Here is a 16,716-nt window from a genome sequence, read left to right on the forward strand (position 1 = left end):
ATTACAGAAGGAAATAATTTCCATTAAAAAGAATTTCCATTAAAAAGAATAAAGACTCGTGTTTATAGATGTAGTGTCAATATCATCTTCACCTACTGCCCCCAGTGTGCTGAGCCATAAGTTGCAGGTGGTTTCATTAAGACTAATGAAAGGACTAAGCTTTTGTAAAAGCATGGCTCACCTAAGAAAATGTTCTTGGAATTAATTCCAGGCCTTTAATCCTATTGGCATGTAACTAATTAGCCTAGAGCGTGGACACCCTGCTGAATTTAGAGTCGTTAGGTTCTTTTACTCTGATCATTAAAAAACACTATAGCACAATGACAGCACTGCGTACATATAAGCATACGGTGTCTCCCTGCTGCTCCTTCCCTCCTGCTCTATGTTCAGTAATATCTTGAATAAAGTTTATACAGTTGTCCCTTTTCCTATGATCTTTAATATGTTTTGGGTTATTTTAAATTAACGTAATAATACCAGTGGTGGTGAGTCATTGTTACCAAATACTTTGGGTTAATCAAAAACATTTAAATGTAATTGGTACAATGGCAGCATTGAGTAAAAAATGAGGTTTCTGTTTAAAGTCAGAATGTTTTACATCAATGGAGAAAAAGAGCTTATATACCATTAATACTTGTGTCTTTTCAGATCTGTTCAGCTGGCATGGCCTATAAGGAGTTGGCTGCCTTTGGGTGTAATGGTGATTCATTAAGACTTCCTACAGCTGATGAATTCAGTCCTTTCAATTCCTCCTAACAAACTCCCAAGTCTTTTACCATTTCATGTGCCTTTAATCATGTCACCTGCTGCTCTGAAGAAAAGACAATTCTTGTATGAGCTGAATAAATCCTCAGATAGCTATATTAGGTTAGTCATTGGCTGGATTATGGCATGTGTGAGACTATATAGGCTAGTGTGTTCTGTGCAAGCTGAGAAATTAATAAAGTGGCACGAGATATATGGACATGGATTTAATAGATGGGACATGACAGCACATAAATGAATTCCTAAAGCAAAAGAACCTGTGCAGAGTTCATCTTCGTACTAATCCTCAAGTTTGCTTTGGGTGTGCTGTGTTTTAAAGCTTTAGAAATATTTGAACTTTCTCTGGGTTCTGACAAATGCAGTTGTAGGAAAAGATGCCTGGATCACCACCATCTGTGCTGAGATTATCTTTCTGGCTATTCTTGACTGTATCTTCATTCGGGCTGCTGAATTCCAGAGTAACTCCTCAAGACCACGATGAGGTACGGTACACATTTATAGATTTTTTTATTAGTTTCAATTTGCCACCTGCCTTTTATCATTGAAGATTCAATCACATTCATTTATTAAATGTACCATAACAATTGGCATTATATTTTGACATGTATTTTTCTTGTTTGTCAAAAGGTTTTCGACATACATTTTAAATATAATCAAAATGTTCAAACATGGCTTGGCTTTTTAATGTCAAATGACACCAAAGCCCTTTCTCCACAATATTAATACCCAGTTTAAATTGTCAAGTATTGGCCTTTGTTATTCCTAAAAATGTACCTTAATAATTTTGTGCAAAGAAAAAGAAGGAAATAATAATAGTTTACATGTTCATAGGATTTTTTGGATAGTTACCAGCAGCATCTTTTCTCCAATCCTTTGGGAGCCAATGGTGGACCCGGAGAAGACTTTCCATTTGGATCCAGGGATGGCCATACCTTCCCACAAAAAGTGGAATCTGCATTTATCATGGAGAATGAAGCGCAGACTACTCAAGTGTGGCCACAAGTAATCCTGGATTATATGAGGCACCAGTTAAAGTTTAGAGGAAGGACAAAGAAAAGCACAAAAAAAGGATGTACTACTTAGCAGTTTATTGAAAAATGACAGTAAAATAAAATTAAGAGTTGAATCTATTAAAATATTGTTTGAATACCAAACCCTTTCTCTACGACTTTTTCTTTTACATTTGTTCCACATGCCATCTGCTGTTAACAGATAATTTTGGAAGATATGAATGTACGTACATATTAAAAACAAGGTGTTCAGAATGACTTACAAATAAAGTGATTCTAATATAAGATGTGGGGACAAAAGGCTTCAACAGTCTGAGTTAGAACAATGAAGTGGTTATCTTCTAAAATTACAGTCTTTTGAGTAGAAAATTCTCTTTCTGTTACTATCCCTCCAATGCAGCTCAGCAAAGACACATTGTCTGGGGTAATACAAAGAGGGATTTTCATACTAAAAAAACTGTAACTCTGGAAAATACCTACTTGATTTGACTAACTCTGACTGCTGAAGCCTAATTTTATGTTTAGATAAACTTAAGAATGCAGGAGGAATGATTACAGCAACCAATAATAACACAATCAATAAACATACATAGTGGCATGTGATAATTGTTTTAAGATAGCCTTGACAAAATGTAAAGCTATTGATGGAAATGCTCAAATGATGAAAAATCCGCTTTCAATATCTCATTCTGTCTGGTTATCCTTCCATGGTTGCTGCAAGTTAGACTGATTAATTATATAGGCTGCTGCAGGATCTTTGTCTGAAATTAGTTTTTACTATAAAATAAAAATAATTGGCTGTTATTTACATTGAATACAATTATTTGTAGCTAATGTAGCATCTTAAACCCCAGTGACATCAGTGAGTCAGATATGAGACTTGCAGACAGTGTGTAATGAAATAATTATACTATATATAATACAAAATAATACAATTCTGATCCGCACTTCATAGGCCTACCAGTTGGTGGCGGTAATGCGCCACTTGGTTGTTTGCCTACCGCCGCAAAAACATCAAGAAGAAGACAAGGAGTGGAAGTGTTGAACGAGAGGAAGAACACGAACATCTTCCAAGCAAACAATTAAGGTATCAATGTGCTAGTTTATATTATATCGTATCATTTGTGGTAAAACTACCAAGAGAGCGACCGTTCTCTGATTTAGAAAACGAATAAACGAATGGAACCGAGAGTTAATTTTTAGCTAACGTTAGCTAGCTAGCTAACCTAACGTAGCCTATTAACGTTAGCTAACCCACACTACAATAACTTTCCCCTTTGTTTCGACTTGAGAAACCACATCTTTATCCCCACATTTGTTAGGTTTTTTTTTTTTTTTTTTCTTAAATCTTTGGTAATTTGGATATCCAAGTTCTACGCTATCGTAACAAGATAAGACCTAAGGTTAACGTTAAATATACTCTAGCCATCTCTCTGGCAGGCCATCTCAGGATCCTTAGCTAAGTCCTATGACGTTAAGCGAATATCATTTTAACCATTTACTTACTAGCTTTGTCTTTACAATAGTCTGCTAAAGGAAGCATATGGATTAGCCGTGCGCTACCCATGGCCCAACTCTGACTAACGTTACCGTTATCTCCCCGCTGTATGTAGGCGCTGCTGGTTTTTTGGGGTTAAAGTTAACCGTATTAACCAGTCGCCCAAATTAAAATCAATGCTGTCAACACCTCCTGAGCCGTACTTTCGTTCTTCACAATAATAATAAACACTGATCCTTGATGCATCCATGCATGATCCATGATTTTTTTCAGTCTATGGTTATCACTCAAATATAATTCTAAATCAACCAGGACTAAAATCTTAAGGATGTCCACTTTAACGTTAGCTTTTGTTCAGCGACTAAGCTCACAGTCAGGTAAACTATAATCCTACCATACCAAATTGTTACTTAAATTTGCTCTCTCTCTCTCTCTCTCTCTCTCTCTCTCTCTCTCTCTCTCTCTCTCTCTTCATGGAGATGGGAGACAGTGATGATGAGTATGATCGCAGGAGAAGGGACAAATTCAGACGGGAGAGAAGTGACTATGACCGTTCACGAGAGAGAGAAGACAGACGCAGAGATGACTGGAACGACAGGTAAGAAAGATGTGGGAAAGCTCATTCAGTCTCAAACATGATTCAGTTAAAGCCCATGCAGACGCCTCATCAATAACTAAATGCATCTAAATGGTGGTTCTCTGGTGTTCTCACACGGAGTGTAAATACATTTGGAGATATTTGTTTAATTTGAATGTTTATTTCATGTTTACTGTTTCCTGAAATCAATTTTCCAGAGAGTGGGACAGGGGCAGGGAACGACGTAATCGCGGAGAGTACCGGGATTATGACAGAGGCCGTAGGGAGAGATTCACCCCGCCCAGACACGACATGAGTCCCCAGCAGAAACGCATGAGAAGAGACTGGTGAGATTAGCTGCAACACAAATCCACAATCTTTGCAACTGGTGCCTGCTGTTACTTATGTTCTTTTATCTGTCTCTGGCAGGGATGACCACGGTGGAGATCCGTACCGTGGGGGGTATGACTTGGGTTATGGTGGTGGAGGAGGGCCCAGCTATGGCCCACCACAGCATTGGGGCCATCCTGACTTGCACCTCATGCAGCCTCATCATGGCATCCCCATTCAGGCGAGGTGAGAAATGGAATCAGTGTTGAGTGAGCCTGAGTTTTAAAGTTAAATGTTGTTTTACACATCTTTAAGGATTCAATATTAACTTTCTTATAATTCCTGAAAATTTTAGATATGTCTGTTCCTGAATGTTAATGTAAACGGCCTGAAGAAAACTTGTTCTTTAACGTTTTTCACCTCAATGTATGTAGAAAAAATAGTTGCATGCAAAAATATGTTCTGTACAGAAGTTAAAAGGAAAAACAAAGAAAAAAAGACAGGAGAGAGAACATGCATGCAGCACAGTCACAGTATGGGTTTTGTTCTCTTATCCCACAACTAATTCATAGAATATAAAAAGCTACTAAAGAATTGCTGGCCCGTCCAAAACTCCATCCAACTTGTTTCTCTTCCATTAGGCTTGGTAACATCCATGACATGGATTTGGGTCCACCCCCTCCCATAATGAAGAGCTTTAAGGAGTTCCTGCTGTCCTTGGATGATTCTGTGGATGAAACTGAGGCAGTCAAACGCTACAATGAGTACAAGATTGACTTCCGCAGGCAGCAGATGCAGGACTTCTTTTTGGCTCATAAAGATGAAGAGTGGTAAGTCAGTTGCTTTTATTAATAATTAATATTAGGTTTTAATGTAGTTACACTATTGCCATTCTTTCCATTGAACTATACTATATAGTAATTTAATCTGTGAGTGTCATTCCCAAAGTTTTACAGTTCTTCTCCTTTTGTCTTTTATTTCATTATTATTTAAGGGGTGTGTGTATATATATTAGGGGTGGTACGGTTCACAAAATCCACGGTTCGGTTTGTATCACGGTTTTAGGGTCACGGTTTTTGGTTCTGTACGGTTCTTGTTATTTTTTCTTTTAATCTTTAATACTCCAGAAATATACTTCAGCATATGATATATACCTAAAATTAGCATATTGAATGCATGTTGCACAATACATGCACACAGTGGCAGTTCTATCCATTGTTTTATTTCCGCTGTCATCATAGGTAACATGAAATCCAAAATGTTCCCACACACCAGACTATATACGACGCTGGTGCATCCTCCAACTCCGGGCAGCCTTCCTCATCTCTCCCACTTACCATTTCTGCATGTGACGTGACCTGCAGCACTCCACACTCCACCTGAGAAGCGGTCGGCTCGGCGCCTCTCAAAATCTGACGAAAATCTTTTAAACTGACCTTTGTCGATCAAAAAAACAGACAGATTCAGCAACTGTATGGCCTATTTCTTGCTTAAAATGTTTTCACAAACACTTTTCGGTGAACTGTTTTTGTAAAATAGTTAACGTATTCAGAACGAGACGCCATTAGAGTCTGTTTTGAAATTCAGGAGCAGCAAGAACCATGTGACGCGTTCGTCCAATCAGCTGCCATGTGTTGCGTTCATGTTGCTTATCCCCCTCGTCGTTTCCAGTAAGTGTTTTAACATAGGTGTCGAAAGTGGGCACTACGGCAGTAAGTGGTTAGTGCACATTAACAGTGTACTGACGAACCGTGCGACACACACACGCTCTGAACCGAGACATGCGAACTGAGCGGTTCGGATGTTTTTTCATGAACCGTACCACCCCTAATATATATATACATTTATAATATAAATGGGCCTGAGCCTATGGTGGGTGTATCATGGGAAATTAAGTTAGTCATATTTATTTGATGGCTGATAAGTCAAGTATTTGCTGTAACAACCCCAACAAGAGAATATTATACTTCAACTTAGGCCTTTTTGACATGTTCCACCCACGTAATAGGACCAGGCTCACACTAGTTTATTACTAATAACTTTTGTCACACTTGTAGTTTAAAAAAGAAGAAAATCAACCCATGTGATTGTTTTGATTGTAAATGTGTTGTAAGAGTTTGGACAGAGGTTTCCACAGGTGTTGATAAAACCTATGTCTGACGAAATAAAGTCAGACATAATATAGTATATATAATATAAATAATATATAGTATACTGTAGCAATGTAACAACCCTGCCTTCTTCTTTAAGTTGATCAATATATCTATAAAAGCACTTGTTTCTAAAATCTCTTCACAATCACGTAACTGAAGGATTTAAGTACATTATTTGTTCAGTTATATGTAGCTATGACCAAAACGTAATCCTCATTGTTTGGGTTGATTGTCTTTTTCTTATTTAGCATATTAACCTTTCAAATATTTACAGTTGTATAATGCCTGTTAATGCTTATTACACTTATTTCACAGGTGTCATGCAAACTTTTTCTGTTTTGCCATAACCCATTTTTCTTCCCTTCCTACTACTACGTTGACGACGTTTTTTTGAAGATGAGAAAAAGTGGAACTTATCAGCAAGAATCGCTCTTAGACAGCAAGGGCATGCACTGCGCACAATGCAGTTGCTCTTAGACACACAGTACCAGGGATTTTAGATAGACAGTCAAGTGGTCGCGCATAGAGAATTTTTTTTCTTTTATGCTTTTTCTACGCTACTTTCTTTTTATATTCGGATCAAATCGAATCCCAAAACCGAATTTGTGTGTAAACAGACACACCATTGGGGTGAAGTGGAGCGCACTTTCACAGAAGAGATCCCCTCTCTGTATATATTTGTTAATAAACTGGCAGAACAAAAGGTAACTGTAGTCCACTCAATGTTCAACATTTGTAATGTGAAATTCTGAATGTAAATGCTTCATTTCATAATCTCTCTGTTGTGTTTTTTCCTTAATTATTGGTGAGTTAATCTCAACTTTCAAATAATGTGCAATAATTTGCTTTAATAATAACAAAGTCAACATGCATACACTGAATGCCCAACACAAGGACTAGGCTATACAAAATACCAAAATCACAATATTAGTTGTGATAGTCTGCATAGATACTTCAATTCCCAACAAATAACCATCTGGATTTAAAAAAAAAGATCATATTTCTTGAAAAATTGTAACACACCACAGTTGCAATATAGATATATAATATGCATTTGTTCTCTAACTTTTACATCCCGTTCATCCCAACCCCCCGTCATTCTCTCCCTACCACGACTCTGGACACAGGTTCAGGTCCAAGTATCACCCAGATGAAGCCAGCCGACTTAAGGTGGAGGCCCAGAGTTCCCTGCACAACCGTCTGAATGTCTTCATGTTCCTGATGGAGAACAGCTGGTTTGATAATGTCTCCCTGGACATTGAACACACCCCAGCCATCATCAAGGTTCTGGATGCAGGTAAGACAATAATTTAATGAATAGTACCTAAAAGAAAAGCCAGCATCATCAGTTGAAGCCTGAATCATATATGCTCTCGCTTGTCTTCAGCTGTGATAAAGATGGAAGGAGGGACTGATCATGACCTTCGCATCTTGGACCTGTCATCTGAAGAGGAGGAAGAACGGGAGAAGTTGGCATCTGTTTCAGGGGGCGCCGAACCTCCCAAGAGGGAAGACCTTAAAACCTTGGACGGTGACTGCAAACCTTCAGTAGAGAAAGACAAAAATGAGAAGGTATGTTTTTCTATCAGCCTTTGCCAGGCAGTACAGATTTCACAGTGCCGTGTTGATGACAATAAACTGTGCCACAGGAGGAGAGCGACTCTGCCGGCACAGAAAGAGCTGCTGCAACAGAAGGGCAGGATGTGAAAGAGGAGTCAGAGAAAGAAGCTGTCATAGAAGAAATGCCTGAACCCAAGAAAGTAAGTGTTGCTTCCATTATTTATTTGCTTACGAGACAGAAATGAACCAACTAATTGTTCTCATTTTCATTCATCAGCCGAGAAGAAAGAGGAAGCGCAGCGGAGACAGCGACGATGAAGCCAGCGCCTCAGAGAGTGACTCTGACTCAGATTCAGACTCAAATTCCAACTGCTCTGATAAACCTGTGAAGAAGGAAGAGGAGGAAGACAAGGAAGAGGAAGAGGAAGAGGAGGGTGAAGGTGAGGAGTCAAATCATATAGTCAGATTTTTATCTTTTTGGTAGACTATACACTGTCTATGTTCCCAGTATTTGTAACTCATATTTTTTCCCCCACCAATTTGCTCTCTCCCATCTAATGATGAAGAAGAGAAACCAAAGGAGACTGCTGAAGAGGACAACAACAACAAAGAAGAGAAGAAACCCAAAGATGACTCTCCCAGGCCGCGCCCTCTCCACAGAACCTGCTCTTTGTTCATGAGAAGCATCGCTCCCACCATTTCCAAGGCTGAGATTATTGCTGTGAGTTGAACACAGGTGGCATTGTTAATGGCCCAGGAGATGTAAAATCACTGAGTAATTTATATCTTAAAAAAAAAACAAAAAAAACTTGACCTTTTATGTTTTTCTCTCTCAGCTTTGCCGCCGATACCCTGGCTTTCTGCGTGTTTGCTTGTCTGACCCTCATCCAGAGCGCAGGTTGGTTAAAAATTTATGATAATAATAATAATAATTTCTTGCTCTGGAAATGATGTTTGTTGGATTCATTTAGCCACACATTGTGTGAAGCAAGAGACTACACACGACTGCACAACAATGGTTAATTAACCCTGTGCTGTTGCAGGTTTTTCAGGCGTTGCTGGGTAACGTTTGACCGTAGCGTCAACATCAAAGAGGTTTGCTGGAACCTTCAGAATATTCGAGTAAGTGTGCCAGTCTCAGCTATTGACTCTACTGTTTTCAAGTGATTGTAATATGCAGCGCCGTATGTGTTGCAGAGCTTTCCAAAGAGCAACAAAAGTGTTTTGTGTCAAATAACTTGCGGTAGGTTATGTGTTATTATTTATGTGTCGAGTTGTTAGATCACTGGTTGTGGACATGTGTAAAAGAAAATGCGTTGCTGGCGTCAGACTTTCTGTTCTTATTTAAATGCATGCCTTAACTAATGTTGACTGCATTCTGGTTTTCCCTCTTTTTCATTTTCTTTTATTACGATCATTTAACCATATTTGTCAGCGACTCAGAGCTGCAGTGATAGCTGTATTAAAAAAACAGTTAAGGGAGCCTTGGATAGTCTTTTGCGCCTGTTTTTATTACTTGTGTTATCGCCTAGATAGCAGTTGAGGCCCGTTAAAACTGTTTTACTCTCTTACCTTTCACAGCTGCGAGACTGTGAACTGGCACCAGGCGTGAACCGGGACCTGGCCCGGAGGGTGCGTAATGTTAATGGCCTCACTCAGCACAAGCAGGTGCTCCGCAACGACATCAAGCTGGCTGCCAAGCTCATTCATGCCTTGGACGAGAAAGGAGACCTGTGGAGCATCAAGTCCCAGGAAGAGAGGCACAGAGAGAGCACAGAGGTACAGCGCTTATCATCAATTACAATTTAAACAGATTGTTCTCAAATGATCTTCCTGTAACTGAAGAATTCATTCATGTGTGGTTTGCGATTTCAAAAGTTGCCAGCTCAGAATCCCATCTTGAAGAACATCACAGATTATCTGATAGAGGAGGTGAGTGCTGAGGAGGAGGAGCTCCTGGGCTCCGGGAGTGGGATGGATTCAGAGGAGAGCACCAAGGAGGGAAACCCTGCAGAGACGACTGTGGAGAGAGATGACAAACTAGCCAAGGTTTGACTCTCGCAGTTAGAAGTACATTTAAGAATTCACATGCAGCATAATTCCGTATCCAAACAATGCATTATATTTCATCCGTTTATTCTCTGCCCTCTTTTGAAAGCAGATCGATTTTGTTTGTGATTGTGTCCTTGATGTACTATGTCAGTCATTCAGATGGCTGGCTAAAACTGGCTTATTTAGTGAATAAAATCTTTACGTTCCGTCTTCGTAACGTTTCTCCGCCGTCTACGTCGTTGCAGGTTTTGGATCGTCTGGTCTTGTATCTGCGTATTGTGCATTCAATTGACTACTACAACACCTGTGAATACCCCAGTGAGGATGAAATGCCCAATCGCTGTGGCATGATCCATGTACGTGGACCCATCCCTCCTAACCGCATCACACATGGTGAAGGTCAGTGTTTCCCTTGTTTGTGTTATTTAACGTGGATTACTGGAGGGAAAATAAATATTATATGCAGAAATGTGTGTTCCTGTTTAGCAGTTTTCTATCACACCTTTTCCCCCACAGGCTCTTTTGCCGCAGTTTCTTAACAACTTAAACATCATATACGTTTGTAATGTATGCTACACTTTAAAATGCACCTTATCATTTTTGAATGTACATTTCTTTTGCTACAGTGCAACAATGGCAGAAGATGATGGAGGAGAAGCTGAGTCCTCTGTTTAGTTTAAAAGAAATCCTGTCGGAGGATGAGGCAGGGAAGATGGGCCGCAAGGATCCTGTGGAGGAGGTGGAGAAGTTTGTGAATGCCAACACCCAAGAGCTGGGGAAGGACAAATGGCTCTGCCCACTAAGTGGCAAGAAATTCAAGGTGAGTGCTTGTAAAACAGCATCCAGGACAGCACAACACCTTGAAGACACGTACATTACCGGTGTTACTGCCGTCGTCTTGATTTGCTGCTTCATTCTTAATGTGATGCGAAGACCTTTTGCTTTTTCAATTACTTTCAAGGGCCCAGAGTTTGTACGCAAGCACATCCTGAACAAACATGGGGACAAAATTGAAGAAGTGAAAAAGGAAGTGGTGTTCTTTAACAATTTCCTGATGGATGCCAAGAGACCGTCGCTGCCAGAGATGAAACTTCCTCCTCTTCCAGGCCCAGGTGACACAATATTTCTTAACTCAGATACTCATGACAAAGCGTTTTAGTACATTAACGAAGACTGATTTAACAAATGAATCGGTTTACTGCGGTGCACCAGGGCTTAAATAGTGGAATCCTATTTGTTCACAACTATATAAACTTTTTTTTTTTTTTGAGGGGGGGGCATTTCCGTCTTTAACCCTTGTGTTGACTTCGGGTCACATTGACCCGTTTTAAATTTTTGTTTTATATCAGAAAATATGGGACGTAGAAATAAGCGCTGAAAATGTGTAGAAGAAAAATTTAAAAATTTAGTTTTTTTAACGTTGGAAAAAGCAAAAACTGTGAAAAAAAGGCGTCACAAAAGCTTTTTTCAAGGTTGAAGGGAAGACAACACAATAGGACAGCTAGATATGAAAGGGGAGAGAGAGGGGGCATGCAGGAAAATTGTCACGGATCGGACTCGAACCCTGGTCCTTCTGCGTCGAGGAATAAACCTATATATGTGCGCCTGCTCTACCAACTGAGCTAACCTGGCCACTCTCTGGTTGGTTTTGTCCTACAGGTTTGCTTTCTCCCAGCATGCCATTTCCTCCTCAAGGTCCTCAAGGTCCAATGGGCTTTGGACAGCCTCGTCCACCACTGATGGGCTATGGTGGTATGTTATGACTACTTTTTTATTATAGTGGAAATGTGTTTTGTCTATCAAACCACTACTTTTAAGTTAATTATGAGTCCTTTTTTTTTTAACAGGTGGACCTCCTTACCCCCCCAACCAATACGGAGGAGGCAGAGGCAACTATGACAACTTCCGCGGACAAGGTGGCTACCTGGGGAAGCCACGCAACCTCAGGTGAGACCACTGTACGTGTGATCTTTATTTTATAGCCGTCTCCATTTTCCGCTATTAGAATTGTGAACCTCTTTTTTTAATTCTTCTTCCTGTGTCTTTGTTTTTCTCCTTGCGCCCTCAACCATCTTAGAATGTCACGCGGTGATCCACGCAACATCATTGAATATCGTGACCTGGATGCACCTGATGATATGGACTTCTTTTAGAAGGTTTGCTTGGTCCTTTGAGTCTTCACTCTTTGCCAGTGTTATGCGTTTTTTTGTAATTTCGTTCTTCTAAATATTTCATTTTGTAATTGTGCAACAAGAACACAAACCTGCTGTAAACTGGTTCCTCAATAAAGTTGTGACAAACTGCATTAATATGTATTTATCAAATAAAATTGTTACTTGAAGCAGATCAGAGCAACCAACTACATTTGCATTGAACTTTGGTTTATGGTTAGAAAACAGTGGTAACAGAAGGGCTGATGTTTGGACAATTATATTTTGAACACTGAATTCTTTTCAACATGTGTTTTTGCGCATTTTGTGCTCATGATTTTCTCTGTTGCACGTCTCAAGACCGCATACTCCAGCGCTGTGGAGAAGACCCCAACCCTTCTAGTGAAGCAGTTGTAAATGGTTGCCCTCTACTGGGTAAACCATTGAATTACATACAGTATGTGCATGCATGCTGGCAGTTTATTTGATACAGCCGCTAACTAGTAAGCTGCAGAAGCCTTGCAGTGGTGCAAGAAAATTTAAATATTCTAAGTAGAAACAATACTACCTGTACAAACTCAAATGAGAAGTTCTCTTCTGAAGTTGGTCCTGGTCATATTAATTTGAGGTACAGTTTACACAAATGAAAATGCAACTTTTTTTAGCAACCATGCACATTAAATCACACATTTGAAGCTATTGTGGAATCATTAGAAATGTGAGTAATTTTATGTTATGAAAATTATGACAAATCTCAGACTTTTTTCACTGCTTTATGAACATATTCTTACATGAAGGGCATCACATCTTACATTCATGAATATTTCAAATACAGTAGGAACTTGTAGAATGAAGCATGAACAAAGAAACCTGCCTGATCAATCTATTGTTTAAGAAGTTCAACACATCAGATCCACACTCCCATTAAGGGTGAGCCCCATTAAAAGCAGCAAATAAAAACTGCTTCGCAGTTAATTTGGAAGTGGAATTTCTAAAGGATCCGAAGCTTGTGACTGTCAGAAAGTCCACAGCTGACTTTGTGTTCATGGAACAACTTGGACAGGGCCTCCATGTACAGTCTATGATAGTGGTCGACCTCCTCCTCCGTAGGTGTGACACGCTTTGGCACCGAGATTGGACATCCCACTGGAAGTAGCAGAGCGTTAGAATAAATTAAAAAAAAACAGGCTCGGGACAGGCGGTTAGGCTTATCTACAGAATTGAACACTCACCAACAGTGGTGACTGGAGTCCTGTAGGGCAGGAATGCTAAGTGCTCTCCAACAAATAGACACGGGGCAAAACCCATAATTTTTTTAAACAGGTCTTGTAACCTCCGACCTAGACTGCTTTCGGAGAAAATCACCTGCTGGAAGAGTTCATTCTCCCCAAATGAGTAAACAGGCACCAGATCAGCCCTGTGGAAGATCAGGGGTTATATCGGTTGTGGGCTGCTGGCTACATGTGAGTATAAAGATAACTGCTATTAATTTTATTATAAGAGTGCTCTTACCCAAACTCGAGAGCCACCCTGACAAATCCCTTTCTCTTCTTCATGACTACAGCGTTTACTCCAGGAGAGGATGACAGAGCCTCAGCAGCGCCCCCTATCACAATCACCACTGCATTTCCCTTGCCATTTTTTGAAAGGAGGTGGACAAGGCTTGGTTTGCTGACTGGACAGATACCTGATCAGACAAAGACAGTAACAATCACATTGTCTTCCATTTGCAGTCTGAAAAAGGTTTAGTGTTCCATATGGTTGATGTCAATAGCTCAGTCCTTTAGTTGAACATTGTTATAAATACCTGCACTCATTAAGTACTCCCTGAGGAGAGGTAGCCTGAAAAGTCCTGCCAATACCACCAGGGTGGCTTGCATCCCAGGAAACACCTTAGTGAAGCCACAGCTCTCTGTGCTGAAGCAGGCAAAGCCACCAAAACTCATGATACCATGCGGATGACAGCCTAGGATGTAGTTCTTGTTAGGATTCAGCTCGGCTGTCTTCACCAACTGAGCATAAGAGTTGAACAGTCATCTCTGTTAACCATTAAACCAAATCCACTTACACTGTACATTAGGTCATTGAATGGGAGATTTGAAAGACCATACCATATATGTAAATCCGCCTTCATAAAGAGTCACAGCAGATAATACCCAGGGTGATTTTAAGGTAAAAGCTACTTTTGTTTCAATATAGTTATGCTACTGGCCACTGTCACATCCATGCGTTCCGACCAAATGTAATCAAATCAGATTATGAAAACACCAAAATCTGAAACTTACTTTGATTGGGAAGAAATCTCTGAGGTGTTCCCAAACCCTCCACTTCCTCACAAATGTTGTTCTCCTGCCTCCTGATGGAGACATTAGAAATCATAGGCAGCGTCAACGTCATACTACTTACCAACTGTATACAGTTTCCATAATTGCCATAGTACACCGTTTTTCCAATTCCGTACTACACAACTGTAGTGTGTTCACTGGAAAAGTGACAATGTTTCCGTATATACCCCAACAAAAACGCATGTGCTGTTGATGGGCACTATTCTACCAAAATGCAGTGTACAAAGTAAATTGAGGTCACAGTGAAAAAAATAAAAATGTTCCAGGAACACCTCAGAACAAACTAAAATATTTAGAAAACACTTTCCTTTTCAGAGCTTATTTGGCAGAGGAATTCTAAACTTGCAGTTTGAGGTGTATCATTTCCTGTCAGTGTGTTGGTTTCTTGTATATTAACTACAAAATCAATATACTGATTAGCATATACTATGTTCTGTGTAGAATGAATGTGCAGTATGGAATTGGGACAGTGATACACAACTGTTTATACTAACAGGAAATTATACAATTAAACAATATTTGTTTTTTTTAGGGTGTTCACAAAAGTGGCTTTACCATCATCCATAATTTAATGATTTCCAGTTGTGATTAACTCCTTAATAGTTCCTTGTGGAATGCCTCATGGGAAAATATAACACTAAAAAGTTAACTGTAGTCACTCCTCCGCTACAGAACCAGCTTGTAATTTGTATTTCGTGGATGCTTGAACTATGTCATTTCCTTTACCTCTTTCAGGGGTTTGCCAGTCCATCACCAGCCATATGAAGTACAGAGTGGAGAGCGGCCACAATGAGGTAAACATAAGGTACACCATCAGGATACTACAGCTCAGTCCTGACATTGTATATCATATGTTGGGAGGTACAAGAGATGTCAATTAGCAGTATGAATACAGTGTATTAAAGATGCAGTGACAAGCTTGTGAATTAACACACTTTTTTGTTAAAAAAATATAAATAAAAAAAAAGGGTTAATGTAGTGGATCTTACCCAAGAAGAGAAAGCTGAGTACCCATTGCAGAGTACTTACTGCCTCTAAAAACTTCTTCCACTGAGTTTTTTGTTTCATCATTCCTTCAACCTGGAGGCCATATCAATTTTTCAGCAATCACAACACTTTAAAACTGCGCTTTAATTCAATAAAAAGGTCATGGGTATATAAATCATATATCTTATGCCAGTAGAAATGACAAAAGTTGCTTATCTGAGATGACATTTATGATAGTAGCCTTTATGGTAGACATTGGATTGCATCAGTAATGACCACTTCAGCTTTGCTCTTAATCTTCCTTTAGGCAAGTTATAGGCCTAAAAACTTGCAATGCAGGCAGCAGCCTGATGATACAATTTATGAACAAGCTGGCAGGGGAAACCTAGCTAAACAGTTTTAATTTGCTCACAAATAAAATTCAGCCAAGCGCGTTTGACCACAAAACACCTTTGCCGAAAACTCATTAAGACACCATAAAACAAATTTTATAATCATACTGCTAATCATAAAATGTAATACTTTACCTTATTAGAGTTTGTATCAAAGTTATTTTGAATGGATGCAGGTTCACCAGTTGAGGGAAAGCACAACGGGCAGGATGCACTTTGACCATTTAAAGCAGCTGATAACGAATCCACTCCCCCGATACTTTGACACAAGCAAGCAATGTCAGAGATAAACATGACAAGTTTAATAGTTGGATACTTTTTTCACAGCGTCTCCTAGAGGACATGCAATAATAATTGCATGATCAGGTTGGTGTTGTGGGTCTCCTTTGTAGCTGGGCACTCTAGTGGCCAAAAAGATTACATGTCAATCTGTTCTGATGCTATGGTCAAAAATATTGGCTTCTCTATGCATCTCCTCATGAACTGACACAAATGTCACTTTTACCAGAAATATTGCTCTTGCTCACTACATTTCTAATCAATTTAGGCTACTGTTAAACAAGCTCAACACCTTCTGCAGATGTTTCCCAATACAAGCCTTTCTCAAAGTGAAGGTACTCTGCACCTTGAACCAATGGAAGGCTTTTAATGAACAACAGAGAGAGAAAATGGCAGCAAAAAAATGCATTGCAATTTTGGTATTGTACCGATAGGGCTTACTGGAGCCTTTGACTAATATTATTTATACCTGTGCTTCTTCGGCTCTGTCATGGCTGCCAAAAGGGTATATTTTCATTAAAGGGCTTGCACACTCACGCAGGTGTTTTTAATGGCCCTGGCTGATTAGACCTCCAGTCAGCTTAAAGTTGGGTGGAGCTTTGCTGGGAGATATGTGAT

General features: G+C 39.6%; 2 protein-coding genes across 8 annotated transcripts; one reads left to right on the plus strand and one right to left on the minus strand.

Moving 5' to 3' along the window:
- The first annotated feature begins 2,698 nt into the window (after positions 1 to 2,698).
- srrt (serrate RNA effector molecule homolog (Arabidopsis)) lies at positions 2,699 to 12,255 on the plus strand. 7 transcript variants are annotated; one of them, XM_031320314.2, is made up of 21 exons: positions 2,765 to 2,854; positions 3,275 to 3,283; positions 3,751 to 3,871; positions 4,069 to 4,197; positions 4,280 to 4,426; positions 4,822 to 5,010; positions 7,461 to 7,630; positions 7,721 to 7,905; positions 7,983 to 8,093; positions 8,171 to 8,333; positions 8,460 to 8,614; positions 8,730 to 8,791; positions 8,937 to 9,015; positions 9,475 to 9,672; positions 9,772 to 9,942; positions 10,191 to 10,344; positions 10,572 to 10,765; positions 10,907 to 11,061; positions 11,603 to 11,697; positions 11,793 to 11,892; positions 12,023 to 12,098. In XM_031320314.2, the coding sequence occupies exons 3-21, from the start codon at positions 3,753 to 3,755 to the stop codon at positions 12,096 to 12,098; spliced, it is 2,652 nt and encodes an 883-aa protein (XP_031176174.1). In that variant the 5' UTR covers positions 2,765 to 2,854; positions 3,275 to 3,283; positions 3,751 to 3,752. The 7 variants fall into 7 exon arrangements, with proteins under 7 accessions (XP_031176177.1, XP_035864566.1, XP_031176176.1 ...); XM_031320317.2 differs by lacking the exon at positions 3,275 to 3,283 and having other exon boundaries at positions 2,699 to 2,862; positions 3,753 to 3,871; positions 11,793 to 11,903; positions 12,023 to 12,255; XM_036008673.1 differs by lacking the exon at positions 3,275 to 3,283 and having other exon boundaries at positions 2,699 to 2,862; positions 3,753 to 3,871; positions 10,907 to 11,057; ... (1 more) ...; positions 11,793 to 11,903; positions 12,023 to 12,255.
- Positions 12,256 to 12,852: 597 nt separating this feature from the next.
- Positions 12,853 to 16,697, minus strand: mogat3b (monoacylglycerol O-acyltransferase 3b). The gene is made up of 9 exons (XM_031320320.2): positions 16,568 to 16,697; positions 15,955 to 16,078; positions 15,430 to 15,520; positions 15,167 to 15,274; positions 14,381 to 14,451; positions 13,903 to 14,107; positions 13,608 to 13,782; positions 13,328 to 13,512; positions 12,853 to 13,241 (listed from the first exon to the last, which is right to left on the minus strand). The coding sequence occupies exons 1-9, from the start codon at positions 16,588 to 16,590 to the stop codon at positions 13,087 to 13,089; spliced, it is 1,137 nt and encodes a 378-aa protein (XP_031176180.1). The 5' UTR covers positions 16,591 to 16,697; the 3' UTR covers positions 12,853 to 13,086.
- Positions 16,698 to 16,716: the final 19 nt, after the last annotated feature.

This window comes from Sander lucioperca, chromosome 13 (genome assembly GCF_008315115.2).
Source record: "Sander lucioperca isolate FBNREF2018 chromosome 13, SLUC_FBN_1.2, whole genome shotgun sequence".
NCBI classification, from domain to species: domain Eukaryota; kingdom Metazoa; phylum Chordata; class Actinopteri; order Perciformes; family Percidae; genus Sander; species Sander lucioperca.

Bases quoted from the DNA above. Each gene is read 5' to 3' on its own strand.
- mogat3b (XM_031320320.2), bottom strand. From the start codon at position 16,590: ATGACAGAGCCGAAGAAGCACAG. The intron at 15,521-15,954 runs GTAAAGTATTAC...TATGGCCTCCAG, and splicing joins TTGATACAAACTCTAATAAG to GTTGAAGGAATGATGAAACA. The intron at 15,275-15,429 runs GTAAGATCCACT...ATACAATGTCAG, and splicing joins ACTCAGCTTTCTCTTCTTGG to GACTGAGCTGTAGTATCCTG.
- srrt (XM_031320313.2), top strand. From the start codon at position 3,753: ATGGGAGACAGTGATGATGAGTATGATCGCAGGAGAAGGGACAAATTC. The intron at 3,872-4,068 runs GTAAGAAAGATG...TCAATTTTCCAG, and splicing joins AGAGATGACTGGAACGACAG to AGAGTGGGACAGGGGCAGGG. The intron at 9,673-9,771 runs GTACAGCGCTTA...CGATTTCAAAAG, and splicing joins GGCACAGAGAGAGCACAGAG to TTGCCAGCTCAGAATCCCAT.